General features: G+C 41.1%; 1 protein-coding gene across 3 annotated transcripts; it reads left to right on the top strand.

Moving 5' to 3' along the window:
• The first annotated feature begins 483 nt into the window (after positions 1 to 483).
• Positions 484 to 27,981, top strand: cenpu (centromere protein U). Of its 3 annotated transcripts, none has more exons than XM_031901734.1 (17): positions 485 to 655; positions 2,687 to 2,781; positions 3,839 to 3,893; positions 5,011 to 5,170; positions 6,054 to 6,174; positions 7,827 to 7,917; positions 9,119 to 9,253; positions 9,790 to 9,918; positions 9,995 to 10,069; positions 12,646 to 12,777; positions 13,125 to 13,194; positions 15,121 to 15,241; positions 16,041 to 16,119; positions 23,013 to 23,060; positions 24,442 to 24,503; positions 25,526 to 25,682; positions 26,621 to 27,981. In XM_031901734.1, exons 2-17 carry the CDS (start codon positions 2,753 to 2,755, stop codon positions 26,750 to 26,752), a joined length of 1,596 nt encoding a protein of 531 aa, XP_031757594.1. In that variant the 5' UTR covers positions 485 to 655; positions 2,687 to 2,752; the 3' UTR covers positions 26,753 to 27,981.
• Positions 27,982 to 27,989: the final 8 nt, after the last annotated feature.

Genomic DNA, 27,989 nt, shown 5'->3' on the forward strand with positions numbered 1-27,989 from the left:
GTCTGGTTGGGAATTTTGGAAGCAATTTGGTTGATGAGGGCCACAGTACCCTAGCAACCAAACACTGGCTAGAGTAAGAAAAATAAAGCAAAGTTGGATTTTTTACTGTGCAGCTCACTCCAGACCCTTCCCCCACAGCTGTTGCAGCAGAAGCTCTTTTCTTACTTTTGATTGAGCTGTTTATAACAAATGCAGCAGCAGTGCCCATTTTCCCACTCCGCTTTATGATGGGACAGTGTGGGGAGAAGGTTCATGGGGAATTCGGGGGGTGGGGGCTTACAGCTCTGGTATTACAAGTGCACACGTATGAGACGTGCAAGTAACACATTACTGCCTTGTGTCTGTGAGAGGCTGGTAGAACAGCTCCCAGCCCTATATGTTCACAAAAATGTGCCACTGTCTCCATACAGATCACCACACTACAGCAAGCTCTACATCGTTGGTTGGGGCGGAGTTAGGGATGAAGCTGGCAGGAAGAGGGGGCGTGGCTGTGTTTAGTGAACCCGGAAGACAAGGGAGGGGGCGAGGAAAAGAAGCTGCTGCACAATAATACGAAAAAAGGAGGGAAGTGAGGAAGGTATGAGAGAACAGTGAGGAAGGCTCTGACAGCCCAAGCAGCAGTGACAGCATAAGGTGGAAGTCAGTGTAATGCAAGGTGAGCATCAAGAGCTAAACCATCCGACGGGCTGTGTTTTATTGCTGTTATATAAAAAGATGCTTTTTTGATTTTGGAAGCTGAGAGCCCAGTCTGGAAAGACATAAACTAACCAGCAACTGAGCAACTTCCTCTGCCAACTAAAGCATGGCAAAGGATGCAGGGAGCTATGGCACAAAGGGGCAGTTTACCTTAAAATTAACTTTAAGTATAACCGTGATATTCTGAAAAACTTATAATTGGTCTTTATATAAAAAGATGCTTTTTATATACTGTCTAAAAAGAATGGTGATTACGATGATGTGCTAATTCTGAGTTCTAGGGCAGTGATCCCCAACCAGTGGCTCCGGGGCAACATGTTGCTCCCCAACCCCTTGGATGTTACTCCCAGTGGCCTAAAAGCAGGTGCTTATTTTTTAATTTCTGGCTTGGAGGCAAGTTTTGGTTGCATAAAAACCAGCTGTACTGCCAAACAGAGCCTTCTATAGGCTGCCAGTCCATATAGGGGCTACCAAATAGCCAATCACAGCCCTTATTTGGCACCCCCAGGAACATTTTTCATGCTTGTGTTGCTCCCCAACTCTTTTTACATTTGACACTTTGCCGGTTTCGGCGCCACATATGCCATCCCACTGGCGATTTACATTCTAGCCGGTGGGATGGCATTTCGGGGATATTAGTCGCCCGCGACAAGGGAGATTTGTCGCGCGGCGACTCATCTCCCCGTCTGCCGCAGTAGCAGCTGCTAATTGATGCCTTACTGCTATGGAAGCACAATAATTGATATAAGCTGAAAACCCCACACAATAACCCCCCTGCCAAGCTATTAACTAAAGAGAAGCTTAAGAGCCAGCAGCGTAACTAATAATGCCCCCTTGCAAAAGAAAACTTAGGGGGGGGCTGAGTGAGGAGGTAAAATCAATGGATGCCACTATCCCTCAGCCAGCTCATTTATTTGCGACAGGTAGTAAAAATGAAACCGACAGAAGGGATTGGAAAGAGCCACTACTACAGCAAACCCCATGGTTAGGGCACCCCTGCGGTCGCGGGGTTTGCTGTATGGTAGTTATGCCGCTGTCAAATTCTATGTGAGTGGTGCCCCTTGGACCTCCGGCGCTTGTCTACCTGCTGTCTTAGTACTGAGGTGCACAAGTACAATTGCCTGTATTTTCTGTGTTAAACACTGGACCGTTTAGAATATGTGCTAAATCTGGATTAATCTATTTAAAATCTAGCAGACAGCATCTCTCCAGAGCAGTCACTGGTGGGGGTTATAACTGCCACAAACACAATAGGCTGTGAAGAAAATTTGGGTTCTGAGAAGAGACTGTAGCTGTGGGGTATATAGTAATGTAAAGTAATTTTAACCATTGGGAACCAACATCCAGCAACTGATAACCATGCATGGGGATAGATATTGTCTGTGTTTGTGTGTTATTTTGCTGAACTTAATGCACTAGGATACTCTATTTGTATATGTGTAGGGTTATTTTTATGTTTGGGAAGGCTAATTAAAATAGAGTGCCAGTTTCATACATCCCAGAACACATGGTAGGATCAATACTGTGCCGATTGCATATATAATGTCCCCAGAGTACATGGTACAGGTATGGGACCTGTTATCCAGAATGCTTGGGACCTGTTATCCAGAATGCTTGGGACCTGTTATCCAGAATGCTTGGGACCTGTAGTTTTCTCGATAAGGAATCTTTCTGTAATATGAATCTCCATACTTTAAGCCTACTAAAAGTCATTTAAACATTTAATTAAGACCAGTGGGATTGCTTTGCCTCCAATAACAATTATTTGATTAAAATGCAGTCTATGTGAGATGGCCTTCTCATGATTTGTAGCTTTCTGCATAATGGATCCCATACCTGTAGTGTAAATGTAGTGCCAGCTCTATGCATTATGCCTCCATACTGTTTGCTGTAGGAAACTGATCGTTGTTTGCCTGTTTCATTAAAATCTGCCTATATCTCATTGTTATATTGATTCATAATCTTTTTAAAAGATTGATTTTCCATTAAGATATGTTTGCAGGTATCTGCTACTTACGTGCGTAGTTGAAGAGGGGAAAGCTACAAGCATCCAAATATGAAACGTTCAAAAACAAAAAATGTGGCGTGAGTATGAAATTATCTACATAAAGCTTTTGTTTTAAGTTCACATTCTGACATCGGTTTTTATTTAGTTACTTATTACTTCCCTTTATGATAATATTTTTAACTAAGTTTAGACTCAATCTGTTAGAGGAAACAGAACAGCTTTCTGTATTGTGTGCAAACTACAGGTGAGCATGAATTGCTGCAATTAGTGATGTAGTAATTTGCCACTTACAGGACAAGTGAAACATGCAAGCCAATTTATTAAACCTGCAACAGGGATATAGTTAAATAAGCTCATAATAGTGGTAGCAAACTGAAATATAACATTTTGTATTATGAAAGTAAGTGTAATTCTAGCCACCTTTACTATATACCTTAGGCTGATGCCACACCAGGCGTAGGGCTGATTTTTTCGGCTAGCGGAAAAACGCTTGCCGAAAATTCAGCCCTACGCCTGCTACTTGTGCCTGCACCCGAATGAATGGGATACGCTCGGGTGCAGGCACATGTAGCTGATATACGCATGAAAACGCGAGACTTTGGATTCTCTCGCGTTTTCATGCGTATATCGGCTACATGTGCCTGCACCCGAGCGTATCCCATTCATTCGGGTGCAGGCACAAGTAGCAGGCGTAGGGCTGAATTTTCGGCAAGCGTTTTTCCGCTTGCCGAAAAAATCAGCCCTACGCCTGGTGTGGCATCAGCCTTAAGCGTTTTTTAATTATTCGAAGGGCAAATAAACCCAGCCAAACAACTAAATAAAAAAATGTATAATAATTTGTACACTGCCGATATCAAGAACATATAACAGGACTGTTACTGATGCAGGAAGTGTTTCCTGGTGCTTCATTGCTCAACTAATGAGAGAATGGTGCAGAAAAGCTTAAGGAGATGTTTTTTGAATCAGTAACTTAAGGTCTTGTTGATCTGTCCACAATAAGATTGCATATACATTGCAAGATAAATGTTTCTGCGCAGCTTATCACTTATAGTTTAAGTGAGGTTTATAACTCTAGTTGGCATTACTAGGTTGTAGCATCTTTCCTGTTTTAACCCAGTTTTTATTAATCTGCAGAAAGAAGACTGCTAGAAAAGACTTGAATGTCATTGCCGAAGAAGTGCACACAGATGTAAGTATTATTTAAAATATAACTGCTCAACTATATAAGTACAATAACAATTTTTTTTCCCCTATTCTGCCTATGAAAATAAATCCCCTCTCTCATAGGTGGAGAAAAGCCGATGTGCTCCCATCCACTCGGCAGTTTCTCTGCATTGTGCCCTCCTGCATGCAGACACTCTGAGCAGGTATCAGCATAGCTTCCGTTGCCAATATGTGCCCAGTGTTTCTGCATGCAGGCCAATGCAATGCCTGTCGTAGTGCAGAGGAACTACTGAGTGGATGGCAGCACACCGATTTCTCTCTGTCTGTGGGGAAAATACAGGTGGAGTGAAGCTGAGCCTGTGCATTGTGTGCCCTCAGCCTTTTTACATTTATCATGCTACATGAATAGTATTGCCTTAAAAACCCCAAAAGGTACAGGAATACAAATACTGTATTCTTAGGGGGAGTTTAACGTTCATATTTTTTTTTTACCGATTATGTTTTTGTGCTAAAAAAAAACCAATTCTTTTTTCGACATTTATTATGCACACACATAGGGGCTGATTTACTTACCCACGAACGGGTCGAATGGAGTCCGATTGCGTTTTTTTCGTAATGATCGGTATTTTGCGTTTTTTTCGTATGTTTTGCGATTTTTTCGGATTCTTTACGAATTTTTCGTTACCAATACGATTTTTGCGTAAAAACGCGAGTTTTCCTATCCATTACGAAAGTTGCGTAAAAAGTTGCGCATTTTTCGTAGCGTTAAAACTTACGCGAAAAGTTGCGCATTTTTCGCGTAAGTTTTAACGCTACGAAAAATGCGCAACTTTTTACGCAACTTTCGTAATGGATACGAAAAACTCGCGTTTTTACGCAAAAATCGTATTGGTAACGAAAAATTCGTACAGAATCCGAAAAAATCGCAAAACATACGAAAAAGTCGCAAAATGTTCGTTTTCAAGTCGGAACTTTTCCAATTCGGGTCGGATTCGTGGGTTAGTAAATCAGCCCCATAATGTGTTTACTTTATTTTTCCCTGTTGTGATTTTTTCATTTCACAAAATTTCCCCTTCTACATACATTTAGTTACAGTGCATGCTTACAGATTCCAATTACAACTTCATTGTTCTGATTTCTAGGGAAAAGTAGATCGTGTTGGTGCTCATGTGCTATCACCATTGAAGAGCAAAAATTTAAAAATTCCAGATTCCAAGAATGCACTGATGTCCCTAAGCATATCCAGTGTCACAAAAGCACATGATGATATTGCAATGGATGATGAGGACGACATGTCTTTTGGTTAGTAGATAATTATTTTCCCTGTTTAGCTCAAGAAATATAAAAAAACATAAGGTTTTTCATTGAAACAATATGCAAGAAGAATGTTCAGCACAAGCCCTCTTTATTGAACTAATGTTGAACAAGTGATTATGCTGTCCCTTTAAAGGGGAAGGAAAGGCTAAGTCACTTGGGGGTGCCAAAATGTTAGGCACCCCCAAGTGACTTAGATCGCTTACCTTGTACCCTGGGCTGGTGCCCCTGTTAGGAGAAAAAAGCACCAGCCCGGGGTACCTGTAGGAAGCGCTGCCTCCTTCCTTTCTCTTTTGCCGGCGAAATCCGTCGGCCGGCGCATGCGAAAAGGAAGGAGGAAGCAATCGCTGCTACCCCGGGCTGGTGCTGTTCTCTCCTAACAGGGGCACCAGCCCGGGGTAAAAGGTAAGCGATCTAAGTCACTTGGGGGTGCTTAACATTTTGGCACCCCCAAGTGACTTAGCCTTTCCTTCTCCTTTAAGAAGTGAATGTTTTTTTGCCTAGTGCAATTTTCACTGATTGAACTGAACCTTGTGATTGTAAATAAGACCTTACAGAATAAATGATGCTGCGTTTGCAAAGGTGAAGAAGTGAATTTTTTTTGTGCCTTCTCTTGGCCTTTCTATTGAAAATTCACTACTTCACCTTTGCAAACGGAAGTGCCGTGGCATCATTTATTCTGTATGTTCTGTTACCCCTGGCAAGGGACCCATATAACAAGTTACAGATGTTTCTCTCTTAACTATTAAAAGACTGTAAATGGGACCTTAAACATATTATGGGCAATTTTACATTTGTGTCTCAGAACATGCACCTGGCTATACTGTTATTTCAGATTTTATCATTTTGATTTTTTCATTTCTGCTTCTAGATCCACCCTTACACAGCACAGCAGTTTATACTGATGCAGATGAGCCCCTAGAAAAAGACTTAATTGAGGAAAGGCCTATGGTGGAACAGTCATTACGTTCTTCAGCGAGGAAAGGCAAAAGGTATAATATATATATATGAGAGACTATCTTGTGGATAGGAATGTTAAATGTTACATGCTGAGAATTTTTTTTTTATTTATTTGCACCTTTTGGGGGATAGATACTATTTTCCACAAATTCAGTGGCGTAATACAAAAAGCTATAGAGTATAGGTAATATGTATTGGTGAATTGTCTCTGCTATTTGCTAAGTATGTCCCTATTTTCTGTGTTTTAATGGATGTCGTAGTCAGTCAGTTTTGGGAATTTGCATCATAATATATACACTTCGTATTCACTTTCATTATAGTAACTAGGAAGGTTCTATTGTAATATCCATCAAGTAGTGATGTGTGGGTCGAGAATTACTCGACCTGCCCTGCCCCGCCTCGCCCCACAATGATGTTACTAAAAGGGGACGGGGCATGCCGGGAGCCCACCTGTAACTTAGAGAGCTGGAAAAGGAAGCTGGCAGTGTAAGGTTGCAGGCGGGGAGAGAGAGCGGAATCGCTCAACCAAACCTGCCTGCAACCCGCAGTTGATGTGGCAAGGTCGACCCGAACTTGCCTGACCCAAGGGTTATCTGGCCAGCCCGCACATCACTACCATCTAGGCAATCACAAACACTTTTTCCCCCTTCTGTGTAAATAGTGGCCTAAAGTTTGTAATCAAACCCAGTTAGTGTGAAGCAGCAATCCTATCCAGCTTTGAGTGCTATAGTCTGCATGTGCACTTTTTTGCACTATTATAATATATATGCTATATTCTACAATATGCTATTGTCCTGGTAAAATGAAATGTCTTCTTCATTTTCTAAATTAAAACCCATTAACCTCTGCAGTGAGCAGACTTTAACACTTTAAGATTAGGAAAATATTAATCCATAATTACTATTTCTTAGTGGAAATGAAATTGGTTGCATACCAAAAAATAACATTTTGCCTTAAGAATGAAGGCTACAATTTTTAACAGTGCCTTGCAATGCCTCTTACAGTTTTCAACTCTTTCAGAGAATACAAGGGAGAGACAGGAATACTGTTTTCAATAGCAGTTACATTTTCCAATAACATTAAAGGAGAAGGAAAGGCATTTTGGCATTTTATTGTCAATAGATTTGTCTCAATAGTCCAAGTTAGAACGCTATATTTATTCTGCAGAATGATTTGCCATACCTGAGTAAACAGCCATAGAAGCTCCCTCTGTATGTTTAAAATAGCAGCTGCTATTTTACCCAGTCCCACTTCACTTCCCACTTCACACTGCTCCTGGAACTGCTCTAAAAGCAGATTACACAGTAGAGAGGGGGAGAGAGGAGAGATGAGGAGAAGAGGAGGAGGAGAGCGGAACAAACTGAGCAGACTCGTGACATGCTCTTTGGAAAGAAGTCTAACACAGATGATCATTTATACAGAATAAAAGGAAAGAAATGTGGCGTTTCTTCTTACTGAGGACTCAGTGCAGCAATTCTGTGAGTGTTTATAGCTGTATTTACATAGACCTTTCTGATAAAGCTTACTTAGTTTTTACCTTTCCTTCTCCTTTAAATTTGTTTGTATTGTATATATTGTAAAGTTGCCATCATTTTATAATTGCATTTTTTGTGTGGTGTTCCTCGTAACATTATTATGCATTTTACTTTGATCAATTTTTTTTTGTGTGTGTGTAATGTAAAAGTCAGAGCACTACGTCATCAAAGAGCAAAACTTCAGAATCCTCAGAGGATCACACAACACAGGAGAATACAGTTATTGAGAAAACAAAAAAGGTTTGTTTACTATCTAGGCCAGCCCAGACTGGAGAACCAAATTTCTTTCTTTCTTCTTTTATATTTTGCTTTTCCATACTTTGACACATCCTGTTCAGTCTGCGTATATTGTTTTCTAGTCAAGCTGCCATTATTTGACCATACTAAATGTTATTTTTCAGTAAATAACAATACCATGAAAACTTTTTTAGAAAGCTGTTATCCAATAGCTTGGAATTGTGGGACCATTGTATTATTATTTCCCATTGAGTACTATATAAACAGGAGATATATAGGATAAACTAAAAAACTTATAATCTTGTAGGCAATTAGGAATAATATATGGTCCTGGTTTCACTTTGGTCAAAAAAGTAATACTCTCTGTAAAAATGGCTCCTTTATTGGAGCTTCCTATAGATCCTCGCAGGTCCCTGTCCATGTTTTGAATAAGGGGTGAGCATGTCCTAACGGTCCCTGCCAGAAGCACAGTAGGAGGGGGATAGCCAATCACAGCCCTGCAGTCACACAAGCAGGCTTCAGTTCCCTATCAGGTCTGCCTAGTTGCTGATTGTTTCCTATCCTACAGTGCTGTGTGCTGGGTGTTGATAGCCCTCTGAACAGCCTGAGAAAGGAGGCAGCAGGAAGTGGAACAGATGGGTGGGTCTAATGGGGTTTTTAAAGAAAATGACAATAAATCAGCCAAGAGCACATTTTTTCTATATTAGGTTGAGTACAATTCATTGGAACAGTGTTGTTTTTCACATTATATGGCCCTTTAACTGTTACCCTGACTTAATTTTTCACTGTAGTTATAGGACAGTACATTGTACTTGATGTTAAAAATTACACAATAACTCAGGACACAAAATTGGTGACCAATCACCGGTTTATTTTACAAAACTTTGCTGTAAAACAATTTTCTTAACAAACTTACTTCTCTGTATAACTGTGAAACTATCAATAAAAGTTTAAAAAAAAAAAAAAATCTTTAACAGTAAAAAAAAAAAATTACACAATAATAGGATACAGTAATGTATAAAAGTACTAGCAACATATAGTGACTGACATATATCTACTTATTAAAACAGTGACTTGGCAGTGACTGTTTGGCAAATTAATATATGGTTTATATATGTAATGTGTAATAGAGTGTGAAATAGAGTTGGAGGAAAAATGATGTGTTGCACCCTGTTCTTTCTCACTGTGTATTCCATTTTTTAAGACCCTGAACAAATCAAAGTCATTTGTTCAAGCAGCTAAATCTTCTCGCAGAAAAAGCATATCTGGAAAAGCCACAAGCAAATTACACACCCCTGTCAAAACAAACAGAAGTAGAAGAAAAATAGATGATGTCATGGTAAGCAAAAGATGACATTTAAATGGATATATTTGTTATAAAGGCAACGTGCTTTTAATAAATACTCCTCTAAAATTACAATAGGAATGAATAGGGAGTGGAGGAATTTTACTGTGGTGAGCTCTAAATTCACACTTTGATTAATCTGTCTTACAAATCCCTTCAAAGAACAGAAGTTTCTAACCTGAACTGGCATAGTTTATTGGGCCCTTTAACTTCTCCTAATGTGAATAGTTTTTTCTGCAAATTCCCTAAATCTAATAAAAAAGGATAACTGTTTTGTAACCTTTAACTTTATTGCAATGTCTACTTGACATTGAACAACAGGCATTTAAATAAGTAGAGTCAAAATACCAGAATATATAATATACAATTAATAAAAACCAAGTTGCATACTTTACTGTTCATAATACATATGACCTAGGAACAACATCCTAACAAATGTCCTTTTAGCGATATGAGCACAATATATATTATTAGCCAATACATAACTGTGAAAAAGGGCAAGGCAAATTGCTTTAATGTTCTGTTTTCAGACACCAAAAAAAACATTTGATTCTAAAAATAGTCACCCATCAGAAAGGATGGATGAAGAAGAGGAGGGAAATGTATCAAGAAGACCAGGTCAGGCAAAGAAACGCAGAAAGAAAATCAGTGAAGTATCAGTAAGTATCAGAATACTCAAAGAAAATGATCCCCCGGGTATTTCTTTCCTTCTTTAGCTTTTGTTTCCTTTTTCAGAATCAGGGTGAGGTAGAAGATAATTCAGAAACCCCTGGTCAAACAAAGAAACATAGAAGAAAAGACAAAAGTATGGTGAGCATTGGGGTAACTGCAACAAAAATGTGCAGTTTTTTAGGTAAACAAAATGTTAAAGGGACAGTAAAGTCTAGGTTGTGTATATTCTTATTAAACACATATTACAGTTTTATGGTAAAGTACCTCTTTGTAAAGGTCTGTGAGGGTTTCATATTTAATTTCATTTGAACCTAATGCCAGTTGTAAGCTGATAGCAGGGCTTTGGCAGAAGCTAGAGGATTACATGTATACAAACCATGACACACAAATCAGAATTTGCAGGGATGTTTAGAAAAACCTTTAAGTTGTATGGAATTTGGGGCAGTGCTCTTATGGAGAAACACAATAAATTCACTGTCACCACTTCCCATAGAGAAGCTTTACCTGTGCTGATAAGTGTTTCTTGAGAAATACCTGCCACTCCTCTGCAGCTTTTCTGAGATTTTTTCTGAGAATACCCCATATCCATGTTATAATGCTTGATGTTAGAGCTGTGCTTTCCTGCTATATATGCAGCTCATACAACCTGTCCCAGGAAGAAAGAAACAACGAGCATACAAACAGAAGCACCAGTGCATTTAATCCTTTTTTCCCCACTGTTAACAATGTATGCTGTTATACCAATTTGATAATATAGGACAACATTTAGGACAGGCAGATTGAGTTTATCCTTAAAGGCCAATTAGATTAGGGAGGGTAAGTACTTATTTGCTCTATTAAATATTGCAAAAAAGCCTATTCTGAATGGTCAGTAGGACAGAATTTGAGGCACTTATTTTCCTTTATTAATAATATGAAGTGCATGTAAAATGGATTAATACCAAGTTGGATCTGCATAGAAAACAATTCACCTTAGAACAATTTGTTCTTAGTTGTGATATACAAGCACTCCTTGCAATCTAAGTATTCTCAAGCTTATCTTATTGGAGATTTCCTGCTGGCATCATCATAAGACACTAGAAAGAGCCCAGTACACAAGCTTTTATGTCACCAGGGTGCCTCTGCTTGTGATGTCTGACACAGAAAACTGATATGCTGGGGAAACACATAAGAGGGTTAGGAAAGACTGCTTGGTCAGCTTGTTTGTTGTGACTAGCTAGCGTTATGAGCTAACTGAATATGTAAAATTAGCTCTGCTTCAGCTGCTAGGGCATGTATGGCTGGTATTTGACTCGAAATACTGCAGGGTATGTCTGATAATCTTGCAGCTTTTATATCTGTACAAACATCATGTGTTTTTCCATGATTTGTACAAACTATAGTATGCCGAAAGCACAGAGGAGATGCACACTTTTGGCCAGATTTCACCAAAGTCCGAAATTCAGATCAGTATGAGTGTGAGTGAAAAAAATTAGGATTAAATACGAAAATATTTGATGTGCGTTAATTGCGCGAAAAATCGTATCATGTGCTTATGAAAATATTGAAATTTTTTTTATCCAAATGATCGTAAACGGCGCAAAAAATTTTCTGACTTTAATCCCTCTGTGCATAATTTTGCAAGCCTCCCATAGGACTCAATGGCACTCTGCAGCTCCCACCTGGCCCAAGGAAAGTCTCCCATAGGGCTCAATGGCACTCTGCAGCTCCAACCCGGCCCAAGGAAAGTCTCCCATAGGGCTCAATGGCACTCTGCAGCTCCAACCTGGCCCAAGGAAAGTCTCCCATAGGGCTCAATGGCACTCTGCCGGTCCAACCTGGCCCAAGGAAAGTCTCCCATAGGGCTCAATGGCACTCTGCAGCTCCAACCCGGCCCAAGGAAAGTCTCCCATAGGGCTCAATGGCACTCTGCAGCTCCAACCCGGCCCAAGGAAAGTCTCCTATAGGGCTCAATGGCACTCTGCAGCTCCAACCCGGCCCAAGGAAAGTCTCCCATAGGACTCAATGGCACTCTGCAGCTCCAACCTGGCCCAAGGAAAGTCTCCCATAGGGCTCAATGGCACTCTGCAGCTCCAACCCGGCCCAAGGAAAGTCTCCCATAGGGCTCAATGGCACTCTGCAGCTCCAACCTGGCCCAAGGAAAGTCTCCCATAGGGCTCAATGGCACTCTGCAGCTTCAACCCGGCCCAAGGAAAGTCTCCCATAGGGCTCAATGGCACTCTGCAGCTCCAACCTGGCCCAAGGAAAGTCTCCCATAGGGCTCCATGGCACTCTGCAGCTCCAACCTGGCCCAAGGAAAGTCTCCCATAGGGCTCAATGGCACTCTGCAGCTCCAACCTGGCCCAAGGAAAGTCTCCCATAGGGCTCAATGGCACTCTGCAGCTCCAACCCGGCCCAAGGAAAGTCTCCTATAGGGCTCAATGGCACTCTGCAGCTCCAACCCGGCCCAAGGAAAGTCTCCCATAAGGCTCAATGGCACTCTGCAGCTCCAACCTGGCCCAAGGAAAGTCACGATTCTGAAGCTTGAATGAATCCGAAACTTTTGTACTCGTTGTGGCAAATATGATTTTGTCGCACAAATTGATGCAAAGCACGAAAAAGTTGCAGAAATTAACAAAAAAATCATAGAAAATACACACAGTTCTATAAATTAGAAAAAATACTAATTTTTGTAATTTTACTTTGATAAATGTGCCCCTTTATGTCATTTTCAGGCTCCAAGCAAAGCAAAATATCAAGTGCAGACAGATGCCGGTGAATGTTCAGCAAGTCTGGATGAAGAAACAAATAGTTCACAAACCCCTGCACAAGCAAAGAAACACAGAAACAAAACCAGTAAAGGTGCAGTAAGTATTTGACAATTGCACTGTAAGTGTTTTGTCTGTTTTATTCCTATAAAGATCCAATTCAAACCTTACATGTTTTACCTAAACCAGTAAAAACGTGTAAACTTTCCATGTTCTTATGGAAAGACTCTAAATCTGGTTTGTTATGGGTCACCATATATAAAATGTGTTAATGTTAATGAATTGTTGTACTGAGAAGTAAGCTTATAGTACTTTGACATCATGCATCATACAGGGGCTTGCTGTCCATGGTCAGTGCAAAAATGTTCTCTGCTACAGATCCAAGTGGTTTAAATCAGTGCTTAAAAAAAACAAAAAACCTTTCTAATTCCTGTCTATTGTCTTAGGGTTCTCCCAAAGGCAAAACCCCAGAAAGAATACAGAATAAATCTTTGACACCGGAATCGAGTGTATCAGGTAAAAATCAGAAATTACTCTTTTGGAGGTTATCAAAAGATTCTTATTACATGCACTGAAAATGCTATCTGGTTTTTATGGTCACCTACACTGGCAATCAATAAACAAATCAAATGTGATCATTTTTATTGTTAGTCTTTTTTGTGTTTGCTTTTCTTAGTTTTCAGACCCTTCCCTATTGATCTTCCATTTTGACTTCCAAACTGTTGCCTAGTAGCTGATTAAGTAAACGCTAGCAACCAAATAGCAGTTGAAATTCCAAGCCTGAGTGTTATTAAACAAAAACTGTAAAACATTTTTTCATATTTTAAAAGCAACAGAAGAGAAACTAATTTCCTTTTACATAATAATTATTGTCATTTAATCATATAGCGCCAGAAAGTTGAGCATCACTCACTTAACAGTGTTATAAAAAAAAAAAACAGGGGACTTAACGTCAATATTACAGTATGAGAATAGAAATAATGATTATAATCACAGGGGGTGCCTTAAAGTTTGCTACCCCCAGTGATTTTATTTTGCATAGTAATTAAATAGTTAATTTTTGAGCTGTATCGTTATAACAACAAAGCCAAAGCCTGCATGCAAGCAGACATGGCAGTGAGCTGATACAGACATTCATAGGAGGATTACTTACAAATATTTGATTGGTTGGGCTTCATTCCTCTGCCCTCCTAGTGCCTCCAGCACATAGGGTTCTATACACTAAGCATGGATAGGAAGACTAGGGGGATGGGAGGTAATGATTTTGGAGTGAAAAATGTAATCAGAGTTGTTAATAAAGTTTTTCAAAATCATTTTATTCTTTTTTGATTTAGCTGTATGCATAGATAGCAATACAATTAAAAGCCAAAATGTCACCTTTAAGGTGCAGTTCTCCATCATAAAGACCACTAATCCAAAAAACCTCAGGACCCCAGGCATTTCAGATATCAGAAACCAGACCTGTACTGCACACGTAGTTAATACAGCCATACTTCAACTACTGTAGATTCATTGACAATGCATCATTTGGTCATACAGGTATCGGAATCCTTATCTGGAAACCCATTATCCAGAAAGTTCTAAATTACGGCAAGGCCAGCTCCCATAGACTCCATTTTAATCAAATAATTCACATTTTTAAAAATGATTTACTTTTTCTCTGTAATAATAAAACAGTACCTTGTACTTTATCCCAACTAAGATATAATTAATCCTTACTGGTGCCAGACCAATCCTATTGGGTTTAATTACTGTTTAAATAATTTTATTAACAGACTTAAGGTAGGAGATCCGAATTACGGAAAGACCCCTTATCCGGAAAACCCGAGGTCTCGAGCATTCTGGATAATGTGTCCCATACCTGTATATACTTACATATACTAATACTGTGTAACAGATAAAGTCTTTCTACCATATTCAGCTGTATAATGTGGTGTCCCCAGGATTGCTTAAATTGATACTGACACTAAAAAAAACTACTCTTCAAAATATTAATATACATTAAAAGTTCCCTATAGGTCACGTTGATCATTTTTTGCCGATAGGGCTGCTTTTGTAAGTAATTGTTAAATTGTTTGTTCCGAAACCTGACTGTTTTACCAACCTGAGTGTCCCTTCTTAGCCTGTCAGTTATAGCTTCTAATGCTAACGGACTACTGCTGCACAAATATGGCTGCACCCTCATAGGGTAAAATGGGGGATTAGAGAGGTAATGTAAAAGCACTGGGCAAATACTTTTAAGCTAAATTATAAATAGCGTCCCAAGACAATGTTGCAATAGATGTAAAAAAAAAGTTTAGTTTCTGATGTCAGTATCTCTTTAAGAAACTATTCTATAATTACTATTATACTATAATTATTCTAATATAGAGAAATATAGCCCACAGCCTTAAACTGTTTTGCAAACTGAGCAGTCAAATTTATATAACATTTCATTTTTAGGCTCTAAAAATGCTGTACCTCCAAAGGTCTGGTGTTCAGAAGAAATGCCCAGATCTTCCAGAGACCTGAATGAATTGGATGTTGTACTTGCTGAATTTGAAGACATTGTTGAAGAGTACAGGTAGGTAAAATATATGTCTCATAGTACAATTATTTGTGTAGTTAGGCTGTGGCTTGGGCCATATGTGTTCTCTAGGTTTCCCATGTGTCTGTTTTTTTTGTATAATGTTATCTCATGCAGGGACTTGAAGTGATAATGAGAAGCAAGCCCCCCAATAAGTTGCATATATTTTGCTAAGTCACAACTTTGCATGTATAGATGGCATGTATTACACTGCCGTGAAATGTCTGTGTAAGGTGCTTATCAAAACATTTCACATTTCAAGCGATTAGTAAGTGACTCTGATGAAGCCTATCAACCAATTGCAGGACCCTATATGTAAGAATCATCACTTTACAGTATACTCCTTTGTAGGCAAAGCAGTGGCAATACAGTGGTGCAATTTTTGCATATAATGTATAAATCCATAGAAAGGTAAGGATATAATAAAATATTGTTATATGTCAGATGGCTGTACCCTGTGTATTGGGCCAGAACTACAGCCTCCCTGCCAGATGTTAAGTTGAAGCTAGCTGAAAATCCCAGGAGGTGATTGCTTTGCCTCGCTTGGTCAAATCATGAAAGATCATCTAGTTTAGCAACCACTCCAAACAAGCCTTAGTGTATCTGGGACAGTGGCAAGAAAGTAATCATTTTGCCAACTTTCATGCAGCTAGTCTTCCATTAATCAGTATAAGCTCTTATGGCTTTATGGCTACATTAGAACTTTTAGGTTGAGTACATGGGTTACACAGGCGTGGCCTATATGAACAGTAAATTTTATTTGATTATTTTTGACATAATTTGTTTCTTTTCTTAGAGATGCCAATGATTCTGCTGCCTGCAAGAAAGCAGTGGATATGTTTTTTAACAGTGTTAAGGAACAGATTACAGAAACTGTAAGTTTTTTAAAAGTCATAATTGCTTACTTATGAAGCAGGTTACGTTGGCATTAATAAAACTAGTAACGTATGGAAGATTGTTTCTCTAAAACTTCTTTCCATAAATATCTTCTGCCTGGTTATCATCTTACACCAAGCTTAAAGTGTTTAAACAAAATTTAGGCCCTATTGCTAAACTCACATAGTAAAGTAAAATCTCTAGATAGTTGGTGTCTTTTCTGTAGTTGAATGAAAGCATTTAAAACAATTTTAACTGTTATAAAGAAAGAAAGTAGCTATCTGCTGCATGCAATTTACCACCAAGGCTCGGAAAAAACAATATTAAACAACCAAACAGATTAGTGGTATTGCATACCAATCATTTATTGGTTAATAAAAAAATCAGTCAATAAATCCAGATTGTGCATGAGATACCAAAGGTCACACAGGTGCATCCCAGTGCTACATGGGCTCCATTCTCCACCTTCCTTACATGTTTTGCGCCATTAGGCGCTTCATAAGAATAGGTGTGGCAGTTAGGAGTTGTTTGCTTTTTATACCCTTCAAATGTTTTTTTTATAGTGCAGGGTCGTAACATAACCCTGCAACAAGCATATATAAACAAATGGTTCCTTCTTTTATTTAGGTGGTGTATAATAAGGCAAGAGATAATAACAATGAAGTGCAATAACCCTAAAATCTTTTAAACAATAAAAACACATAAAAATGATCTACTAAGTGAATATGCGCTTCTAAAACACACATATCAAGACTAGCCTGAAATGGATATTTTTACAGCTTTGTACATTACAAAGTAAAATAATTTTTTTTTTTTTAAATGTTAAAAATCCCTTTCTATTCTTTTCATATCCATTATAGTTATTAATTTCTCCCACGTCTAGGGGGACACAGGGACCGTGGGGTAAAGGGCCCCTCCCATCAGGAGGCAGGACACTGAAGAACAGAGTTGTGGACCCTCCTCCTCCTCTCCCTTTATCCCCTCTCAACCCGGAAGGGATTCAGTTCTTTCAGTGTCCTGCCTCAGGAGGTTAGGAGTGGCCTCTAGGTAGGCCCATCAAAGGAATCTGCGGTTAGTGCTTAGCACTAACAACCGGGGCGAAGCCATGTCAGCCTAGCCTGTTCATTAAGAGCTAGCCCCCCCCGCGGGAATAATGAGCCGTGCCCATCAGGGCACAGGTCAGGGAGACAAATGCTCCGCATCGGCGCTCCCCCAGCAAGAGGTAAGGTGGGCGACCCCCCCCTAGAAACCCCCTACCTGCCTGCCCGTGCCCGCACTCCTACCCACAGCCTGAGCTCTCCCTGCGCGACCGCACTCGTCGACTCCTGTCTGCCCTCTGCGCCCCGGCTGGCTGCGCGCCTCAGCCGGCGGCGCGGCCAGCGTGACGTCACCGATGCGCGCCCTTACTTCGCGCCTCTCTCTCGCGCCATTCATTCGCGCCACTCTCACGCTCCCCACAACGCGGTCGGGCTCTCAGGGAGAAGCAGCATCAGGGGACCACCTGGGGGACAAGGAGTGTGGGCACCCCTCTCTCTCTCTCTCTCTCCACACCTCAGCACCCTGCAGTGCTACTCCAGGCGATCAGCATGACTGACGGTAGGGGGGATCTTTTCTCTAGGGGGGGCAGACACCCTAACCATGCGGTGTCCTTTTTTGCCTGCTCAAAATGCCTTACCAAATTTAGAGAGGGCCAAACTGAACCGCTCTGTTCAACTTGCAGCCCAGCTCTGCCCCTACCATCTGACACCACTGCTTCAGGCCCCGGGGCAACCTCAGAGGGGACACCCAGGGCTCCCTCACCCACAAGGGCCACTGACCCTCAGGGCCCCTCTGACATCCCAGGTTGGGCAGTCACACTGTCACAGTCCCTGGCCAGCTTGCAATGCATACCGCAACTGACTTCATCCATTGATAAAATGCTAACCAAACTAGCTTCCTCACCTAACACTAGCAAGAAGCGTAAGAGGATCCCCAGTCGCCCAGCACCAACCACCAGGGACTCACTATCTATCCCCTCATCTGACGAAGAGGAGGCGAGTGAAGGAGAAATATTTTCCTCTTCCTCCACGCCCAACTCAGACGAAGAGGACAATGCCGTCAGCGCAGCCCCCAACATAGACAACCTCATCAGAGCAGTACTAGAAACCCTACAGATTCAAGAGGAAGAGACCACCAAGACGAAATCAGCATCACTATTTAAGAGACAACACAAGACCTCTGCGGTTTTTCCAGCTCATGATCAGATGCAGGCCTTGATCTCAGAGGAATGGAAGACACCAGACAAGAAATTCCAGACCTCAAAACATTTCAACCGGCAATATCCCTTTCCCAAGGAGGCCGTCGAGAAATGGAGCACTCCCCCAGTGGTTGACGCTCCAGTATCACGCCTCTCCAAGGCTACCGCACTCCCAGTGCCAGATGCCTCGGCCTTTAAGGACCCTACCGACAAAAAGATGGAGGGCCTGCTCAAAGCAAACTTCCTTTCCGTGGGATCAGCCCTACGACCTGTCCTAGCATCCGCATGGGTGAGCCGCGCAGTCGAGACATGGTCCACCTCTCTCCTACAGACTGCTCAGGAGGGGGGATCCAGGGAACACATGATCCAGCTAGCAGCCTACATTCAAGAAGCCAACCAGTTCCTAGCCGACGCCTCCCTGGATGCAGCCAGGGTCCTAGCCAGGGCGTCTGCCCTCTCAGTTGCAGCCCGCAGGGCCCTGTGGCTGAAACTTTGGTCCGCTGACCTGAGCTCTAAAAAATCTCTGGTTGCCATACCCTTCCAGGGCTCCAAACTATTCGGAGAGGAACTTGACAAGATTATTTCACAAGCCACGGGGGGCAAAAGTACCCTGCTGCCTCAAACCAAACCCAAATCAGCCTTCAACCCAAGAAGGGGTCACTCCTTTCGCAGCCAAGGCTTTCGCAACAACAAGACCAATCAGACCACGACTCACCAGTCATCATTCAAGGGACGTTTCCCCAACAAGGGAAAGTCCCCCTGGCAGTCCCGCAAGCCTCAATCCAAGTCACCAGTCGACAAGACCACCCACTCCTGACTACACTCGGGAGACTCCAGAAGCGGGTTCCATAGGGGGACGCCTTCGGTTCTTCGCGGAGGTCTGGAGACTGCACGTGGAGGACGCATGGGTAGTTCAGACCATTGCAACCGGCTATCGACTGGAATTTCACGAAATCCCTCCAGCACATTTCTTTATGTCCAGGGTACCACATCAGACACCCAAACAGCAAGCCTTTCTCTCCATAATAGAAAAGCTACGCAAGACCGGAGTAATCATACCGGTACCCCAAAACCAGAGGTTCCGGGGCTTCTATTCAAACCTGTTTATAGTCCCAAAGAAGGATGGCTCCTTCCGCCCTATTCTGGACTTAAAGCTCCTGAACAGATGGATAATCTACCACAAATTCAAAATGGAGTCAGTCCGCACCATCATCCGAGCCCTGGAACCAGGAGACTTTCTGGCTTCCTTGGACATTCGAGACGCATACCTGCATGTTCCAATTTTTCAACCACACCAACAATACCTCCGGTTCGCCTTTCGGAATCAACACTTTCAATTTGTCGCACTACCCTTCGGTCTATCTTCGGCCCCCCGAATATTCACGAAGATCATGGCATCCATGGCAGCCTTCCTCCGTGTCCGAGGTGTATTCATAATGCCTTACTTGGACGACCTACTAATCAAGGCGAGATCCAAGACATTGGCCGAACACAATGTACAGCTGACAGTCCAGAACCTCCGGATGTTCGGATGGTCCATCAACCTGGACAAGTCGTCCCTATCTCCCAGCCAAAATATGGTATTTCTCGGTCTACAGTTCCAGACGGACATACAGAAAGTATTCCTCCCAAGGGACAAACAGCTCAAGATCCAGAGATCGATCAGAACACTCAGATCCTCAGCACACCCAACAATCCAGATGTGCATGAGAGTCCTGGGACTGATGGTCTCCACCATGGAGGCAGTCGCATTCGCCCAGTTCCGTCTTCGACCCCTTCAGACGGCGGTGTTGAAACTCTGGAACAGGACATCACTTCATCAGAGAATAACACTTCCAGAGGACACCCTGAGGTCACTCAGCTGGTGGCTAACACCGGAACGGCTAACCCAAGGAAAGACATTTCTGGAACCAGTGTGGCTAATATTAACCACAGACGCCAGCCTCACCGGATGGGGAGCAACCTTTCAAGGAAGAGCCGCACAAGGACTTTGGACACAGGAGGAAGCACTTCTCCCAATAAACATATTGGAACTACGAGCCATACTGCTAGCCCTCCAGTCGTGGGAACGCCTTCTGAGAAACCAAGCGGTTCGGATCCAATCAGACAATGCCACAGCAGTGGCATATATAAATCGACAGGGGGGCACAAGAAGCAACAGGGCGAATCAGGAAGTGTCCTTCATCCTAGAGTGGGCAGAAAGGACCGCCACTCTACTTTCGGCAATTCACATCCCCGGAGTGAGCAACGTAGAGGCCGATTTTCTCAGCAGGCACCATCTGGATCCGGGAGAGTGGCAACTACATCAGGATGCATTCCTATGCCTGACACGGAAATGGGGGATGCCAGAAATAGACCTCATGGCCTCCAGGCACAATCGGAGAGTTCCCAGATTCTACGCAAGGTACCGCGACCCCCTGGCCGAAGGGGTGGACGCCATGACCCTACCGTGGAGATTTCGACTGGCATACGTTTTTCCCCCTCTCCCAATGCTACCTCGCGTACTACGGAAGATAGCCAGAGAACCGGTCACAGTGATTCTAGTCGCACCACGGTGGCCCAGGAGATCCTGGTACTCAAGTCTTCTAGAACTCTCATTAGAACCTCCAATATCTCTTCCAGTGTTTCCACAGCTTCTGGCTCAGGGCCCGGTTTTTCATCACAAACCTCAGCTCTTCACCTTAACGGGATGGCTCTTGAGGCGGCAGTGCTGAGACAGAAGGGATTTTCAGAGGAGGTGATCATGACCATGATCAAAGCCCGAAAGCCGGTGACGTCAAAGATATACCACAGGGTGTGGGAGTGCTATCGACGATGGTGCGAGGACGAGGAGTTCTCCTTCACGGAATTAAGAATACCTCAGATTCTACAATTCCTCCAATTAGGACTTCAAAAGGGTCTCAAGCTGGGTTCCCTAAAGACTCAGATCTCAGCCTTGTCCATTCTCTTCCAGGAACGCATAGCCCTTTCAGAGGACGTTCGCACGTTTCTTCAGGGTGTCGCTCGCATCTCTCCCACGTTCAGGCACCCCATACCTCCATGGGACTTAAACCTGGTCCTAAACGCCCTCCTCGACAGTCCCTTCGAACCTCTGTCGGAGGTGGAGATAGAGACACTCACAAGGAAGACCGTTTTCCTAGTCGCAATATCTTCTGCCAGAAGAGTGTCAGAACTGGGGGCACTATCCTGCTCAGAACCCTTCCTAGTTTTCCACGAGGATAGGGCAGTACTTAGAACGATACCGGGCTTCCTGCCCAAGGTGGTATCCAACTTCCATATAAATACGGAGATCGTGCTACCCTCATTCTGCAACAAACCTAAGAATGACAAGGAGACCAGACTGCATCAACTGGACGTGGTCAGAGCGCTTAAGACTTATACTTCTCGCACCCGAGCTTTTAGGAAGACAGACTCCCTATTCGTGATTCCGTCGGGAGCTAGAAAAGGTCTTCCAGCCACGAAAACCACCATTGCACGCTGGATAAAGGAGACAATAAGAAGATCTTACCTGGCGAAGAAGAAGGTGCCACCAATCAAGATCAGAGCACACTCTACCAGATCTCTGGGAACCTCATGGGCACACAGAAACTTCGCATCGGCTGAACAAGTTTGCAGAGCGGCCACTTGGTCTTCTCTCCACACTTTTACAAAGTTTTATCAATTCAACACATACCTGTCGGCGGAAGCTACCTTCGGTAGGAAGGTACTCCAGGCAGTAATTTCTTAAATGGTCAGAGTTCTGCCCTCCCTACTGTGGGGTGGCTTTGGTACGTCCCCACGGTCCCTGTGTCCCCCTAGACGTGGGAGAAAAGGAGATTTATGTACTTACGGTTAAATCCTTTTCTCTCCAGTCGTAAGGGGGACACAGGGCTTCCCTCCCTGAACTCTTGTTCTTGTTATCCTCAGTCTTGTTGAGAGTTGTAGTTCGGTTATGAGTTAATTCTTTGTTACAAACTGAATCCCTTCCGGGTTGAGAGGGGATAAAGGGAGAGGAGGAGGAGGGTCCACAACTCTGTTCTTCAGTGTCCTGCCTCCTGATGGGAGGGGCCCTTTACCCCACGGTCCCTGTGTCCCCCTTACGACTGGAGAGAAAAGGATTTAACCGTAAGTACATAAATCTCCTTATTTCTCTTATTACATAACCATTACATACAAATACTGTACTTTACTTACAAATATGTACTCATATATACAAATTGCTTATTAGATTTAAAGTGCTTGATAGTGCAAACCTGCATGACAATGCCAGTATAAAGTGAAAAGTGCACAGTAATGCAAAACATTTTATTACAATAATACATTGTCTTTTTGTATTCATGTTTCAATAATTACTGCCAAATTGATGTAAGAAATAGTTCCAGCTCAAAATGAGTATTTATACCCTTTGGTGCCACAGTATCTAAAACAAAAATCCACTGTAACTTCAGTCTCAGTAATTTTTTTGTCAGATTGCCTTCACTTTTTTTATCGAATTTATTTATACCAAAAAAAATTAAATTCCATCACTTCCCCTTCATGTTCGTTTTTTTAAAATGCTTATTATTGTCTTTATTTTTTAGAGCTTCTGTATTAATACATGTTCCATCCTAAATTAATTTAAGGCTAGTGCTGTTCAATTTTTTCATGTTTGGCCTGACTTTATCTTAATTTTCTTAGATAGAAGAGTCACAAAAACTGAAAAATCTGAAGAGAAAAAATACAAAGGTATATGTTGTAATGCCTGCTGTACTTAACTGTGGTTACAATGTAGTAAATCTTGCATGTATCTGTAAATCCATTGCTTTTTTTTTTTTTTATTTGCACCAATTAATAAGCCCCTTGTGTGTTATGATGGTAAAGCATCATCAGTATCCACGGTCTTGTAGCTACAGTGCCTTACAAAAAACTAATTTTACTGAATAACAGTTATTAACTTTTCAGTTACACGACATGCAAAAAAAATTGCTATTTTTCATTTATACCAGAAAAAAAAATATTTTATGGAAAAATTCAACTGATTAAGGAAGTCTCATGTCTCACACACGTGCCAATACCAGATATGGTTGGTTTTCTGGAGATTTTTTACTTCGATAGATAAAAAAACTCCCAGTAGTAAATTAAATAAATATGGTAATACTTTAGCTTCCAAAGCCAAAAATCCTGGAATATTAGGTTTACCCCAGGAAATCATATATTTTTTTGAAAATTACACATTCTGCCAAATCAGAAATGGGTAACGATGTCTTTCTGCTCCTTGGTATCAAAGAGCAATGCTTTTCTGAACTTAGCAGTTTCTATAAAAATGTATGAACATTCTAAAAAATCGCCTCAAAGCTTCTAATTTCAATCTCCCACATAGCAATAGGTTTTAAGAAAAACATCCTAAATAAGAAAGCCAAGGGTCCACTCAACAGTTTTTGCTGTCCATTATGCATAGGATTAACTATCTGGCATTTAGAGACCCCAAAAGGAAGTTAATGCATAAAAATTGTCCCGGAGATCACTTCAACTTCTTTTAGCCATATTCATTTTTAGGTTTTAGTTCTCCTTTAACAGTATTAGTGGCGGAAGGAGATGAAATAGTGCCAACTTTAAGTGGGGTAAATTAAGAGTAAGAGATATGTCCCATTTAAACTGAGGACAACATTTCCCTGGGTTCCCAAAGCTATAGAAAGTTGGGCTCATGTTATTTCTTGTGCTTTTACTGATGTGAAACTATAGCTAAAATAGAGACTGTTCTGAAATAAAAACGTACCCAACAATCTGATCAGATGGGGGCCTGTGCCCACACATCCGTGTTGGGTGCAGTGTTTAACTGAGATTTCCCACCTTTCCAAACAGTGTTTGATTGAGGCTCATTCAATCAGATATTGATTGGGGAAATAGTCATTGTATGCCCCTACGTGGGTCATATGCCAGCTTGGTCAGCTGATGATGCCTGCCTTTGTAAGGGTACTGTTACCAATTAGAACATTGCCGAATGAATAGCCACTTACACAGCCAACAGAGAGCATGGGTTTGCAATAGATTGGGGTCAGCTAGAACGCTACAGATTAAAGAGCACTGTTTTAATACATTTGATACCATTTACTATTATTTCCCACAGCTGCAACTGGAAATTGGGAAAAAGAGGAAAGAGTTAATTAGCAGGAGAGAGGAACTAATTGAGTAAGTTATATCTTATAATTTATACTGAAAGTGCAAAAGATTAAAATACATTTCTAGCAAATTGTAAAATGCTTTTACTACTAATAAATATGAAGTATAAAAGTATGGACTAAACATGGATGGGAGTAATGTCTCTGTATTTCAACCTGGTTGGATAGTGCTGGAACACACACGCTCTACTGTCTAATGAAACTAATCATCTCCCCATATTTTATTGCAAGTCAGATATATATTTGTCCTTTCCAAATTGTGGCCCCATATAAGGGTGCAAGAAGTTAAATACAGATGCATGCAACTGCACCACAACACTAGCACGCAGCTTTATTATTTTATTAAAAAGATGAGTCGGCATATTGTGCCTCCCCTATAAGAACACACTCGCCAGCTGATAGCACTGAAGGTCCTCATTATTTCCATTTCCCCAAATGAGGAAAAAGCAGTGCAGATTTTATTGCCATATCAATATTTGGTGTGTTTTTTTGTTTGTATTAAAAATGTTTCTTGTAAAAGCTACAGAATTTGTTTGTTCTTTTGTACCTAGAAACCACTAGACCTCTGCAACATATCTGGGAGTGAAAAGGGGGTGGATATGTATTCTACAAATCTTCCCCTTTTTCTTAGCACAGGGTTATTTTCCTTGGACTGTATTTGTCTGTGACGGCTTCCATTCATATAGCTTAAGCTGGCCAGAGGCAGCCAAACGGGTGAATTCTTAGGGCCAAATCAGCATTGGAATCACTCAGTGGGGCCTATGAAGACACAGCTGATCTTCTAGTCTGGCAGGATTGATTGATATCTGGACTTATAGGGCAGGTATCGGTGTGCAGTCCCTCCAGTGGGCCCCATACATGGGCCAGTAAGCTGCCAACTCTATCTAGACAGAGTGGGAAACCTGTATCTGCCTGTTTATGGCCAGTTTTAGGCCCTTGTATTTTACTATGTTTAATGGAAATAAATATGAAATAAGCAGGTTACAAATAGTTTATATTTCCAGATTAATTAATGTGTTCTGTGTTTTTCAGGAATGAATCAAAGCTGAAAAAATTGCAAAAGGAATATGCAGAACAGGAAGAGCAGAAATCCTGCCTAAATAAAGCCCAGTCTTTCCTAAATAATCTCAGGGAGCTGCAAAACAATTATATAACATATAAGGCCCAACACCCAGAGACAAAAGAAACTGTAAGTGTAATTTGTGTGTAGATCAGATGTGGGGATCTTTTTACAAAGTGGATAATCTATAAACTATGTAGAAAAAGGAAATCCCATGCATTTGTGATTACAAAGAAACATATCAAAACTCATTGACCAGTTTCCTTTACTGGAAAATTGTTATGAAATTAAAATTAAGGTGATGCTGCAGGTTGATTTACTTTACCAAGTACATTACCAAAGCCAGACCTTGTGCACTTCACCTTTAAAATTAAATTTCAATATGAGGTAAGTAATAGTATCCTATGACAACTTGCATTTGGTCTTTACTATTATTATTATTTTTTTATTATTGAATTATGTCATTTTGGGTCATGTGGCTTTTTTTAGTCATTTTTATCCTGCCAGCCAGGCAGTGGTTTGCATGAGACACTGGAACAAGAGCAGCTGGAATTAATATTTATACCTGTAGAGAGTTAATTCAGTATGGCTAGGTGCATAGACATCTATGAAAGTAAGTTTCTAGTAAAATTGAACTGTTACATAGTTAAGTCAGGTGAATATATAAATGCAGTGTAATAAACAGTAACAAAATATATAGCACCGGCTAGGGCAAATAAATACCCAGTCTTATACAAGAAAGTTAACAGAAGACATTCTATAAACTGTCACTAGTTGATACATTGCTTGTAGCAGTAGAAGGCCATAATGTAGCAACTTTATGGCGGCCTTACACATCGCAACACATCTCTGCTGTACACACAAAATATATACAAAACTATGTACATAGTTTCTCAGTAGGATTTTTCACAATTTCCATTTGTAGTTATATAGATAATCAATATTGGAAGCCACTGTGAACTCTCAGGATTATTGTTCCTGTGTCTCTCATCCCTTGTTTTCTACTACTCTTTCTCTCAACAAATAATTTTCTCTTTATTTTCTCCCCCCCCCCTCCTTTTTTTTAGTATGGAAAGTCAAGCCTCGCTGCTCTCCTGCAACAGTCTGAAACAATTTTCCGAGCTGAGAGTCATTTCCAAAATATTAATGCTAAACTACAGTGTTTTGTTGACCAGCAGAAGAAAAAAGCCAAAAGCTGAAGGCAGTTTTGCATATTCTATTGTATTTTATTGTATACCGTTTTACAAAAAAATATTTTATAAAAAGATTTTCAATAACTAATGTCACTGGAAATCAATGTTAAGAAATGAAACCTATTACATATCAGCATGTGTGCATCAGATGCGAGGGCATGTCCCACATCTCCTTCTATGCATGATGCACGTGTCACTTTTTATACACACATATATACACTTTCAACTTTATTTGATAAAATATGCCTGAAGAAAGTACCACAGGTTGTTCTGTGATATTTATATATACTTATGATATCATGGCCTTCTTGTGTGTCCTTTTTTCTTTCCTTTTTTTGTGTCCTTTTTTTCTTTCTTTCTGGTTTATTATGGGCTGAAAGTGGCTTCACACTGACCTTTAAGTTATCTGGGTGATTGTATTTCCAGTCATTATGTATCTTTCAATTTGGTCCACTAGACAAAGAGACAAACAAATGCTGCTGTTGTGTTCCTTTGGACTGACAGATCTGAAACGATGAACCACACAACATTAAAGAAAATCATGCCAACATTGATTTCTGCTGCCATGCAGTATTAATTCATATCTCAGTAATTCGTGTAAGGCTGTTCTTTTATGGCTATTGCCCACCAGGTAGGTCTCTGCCTCACTGAGGGTCCCAGAGGGGTAGTGATGCAGCTCCCAGAAGACTTTATGGGGTGATAATTTCTGGTGATGCTTTGCAGAAAAAGTTTACCAAGGCTCAGCAGGCACAGTGCTTTCTGTGGTCCCAGACTGGGTACGTTTGGCCCAGTGATTGAAAGGAAACCATAATAGTCTGTCTGTGATTGCAGGTACCAGTTCCCTACCATATATCTCACCTTGTACCACTTTGAATTGATAGGTTAGATAGATAGTTATAGATATACTGAAGTCCCCCTGTTTTTTATAGTCTATGCACCACCCACTATGGAAAGAGGGGAATTTAAGTTCCAGAATCCACCACATCACGATGGATTAAAGTGAGGGTTGCATTACACTGGGGCTAGTAGGGTGGAAAACTGAACATGAGCAGACTATTATAGTTTCCTTGCAACAATCGACTTGTGTTTAAAGTATACGTTCTCACATTTAACTGCTGTATTGGTTATACTTGAAAAAATATGTTTGGAATTGTGTCAGTATTGCTTGTATATTTATTCACACTTGCCATAACCTTCTTAAATAATCTAATGATAAAGCCCATGTTAATGTGTCCCTATGAGC

Source organism: Xenopus tropicalis, chromosome 1 (assembly GCF_000004195.4).
Source record: "Xenopus tropicalis strain Nigerian chromosome 1, UCB_Xtro_10.0, whole genome shotgun sequence".
Taxonomy (NCBI): Eukaryota; Metazoa; Chordata; class Amphibia; order Anura; family Pipidae; genus Xenopus; species Xenopus tropicalis.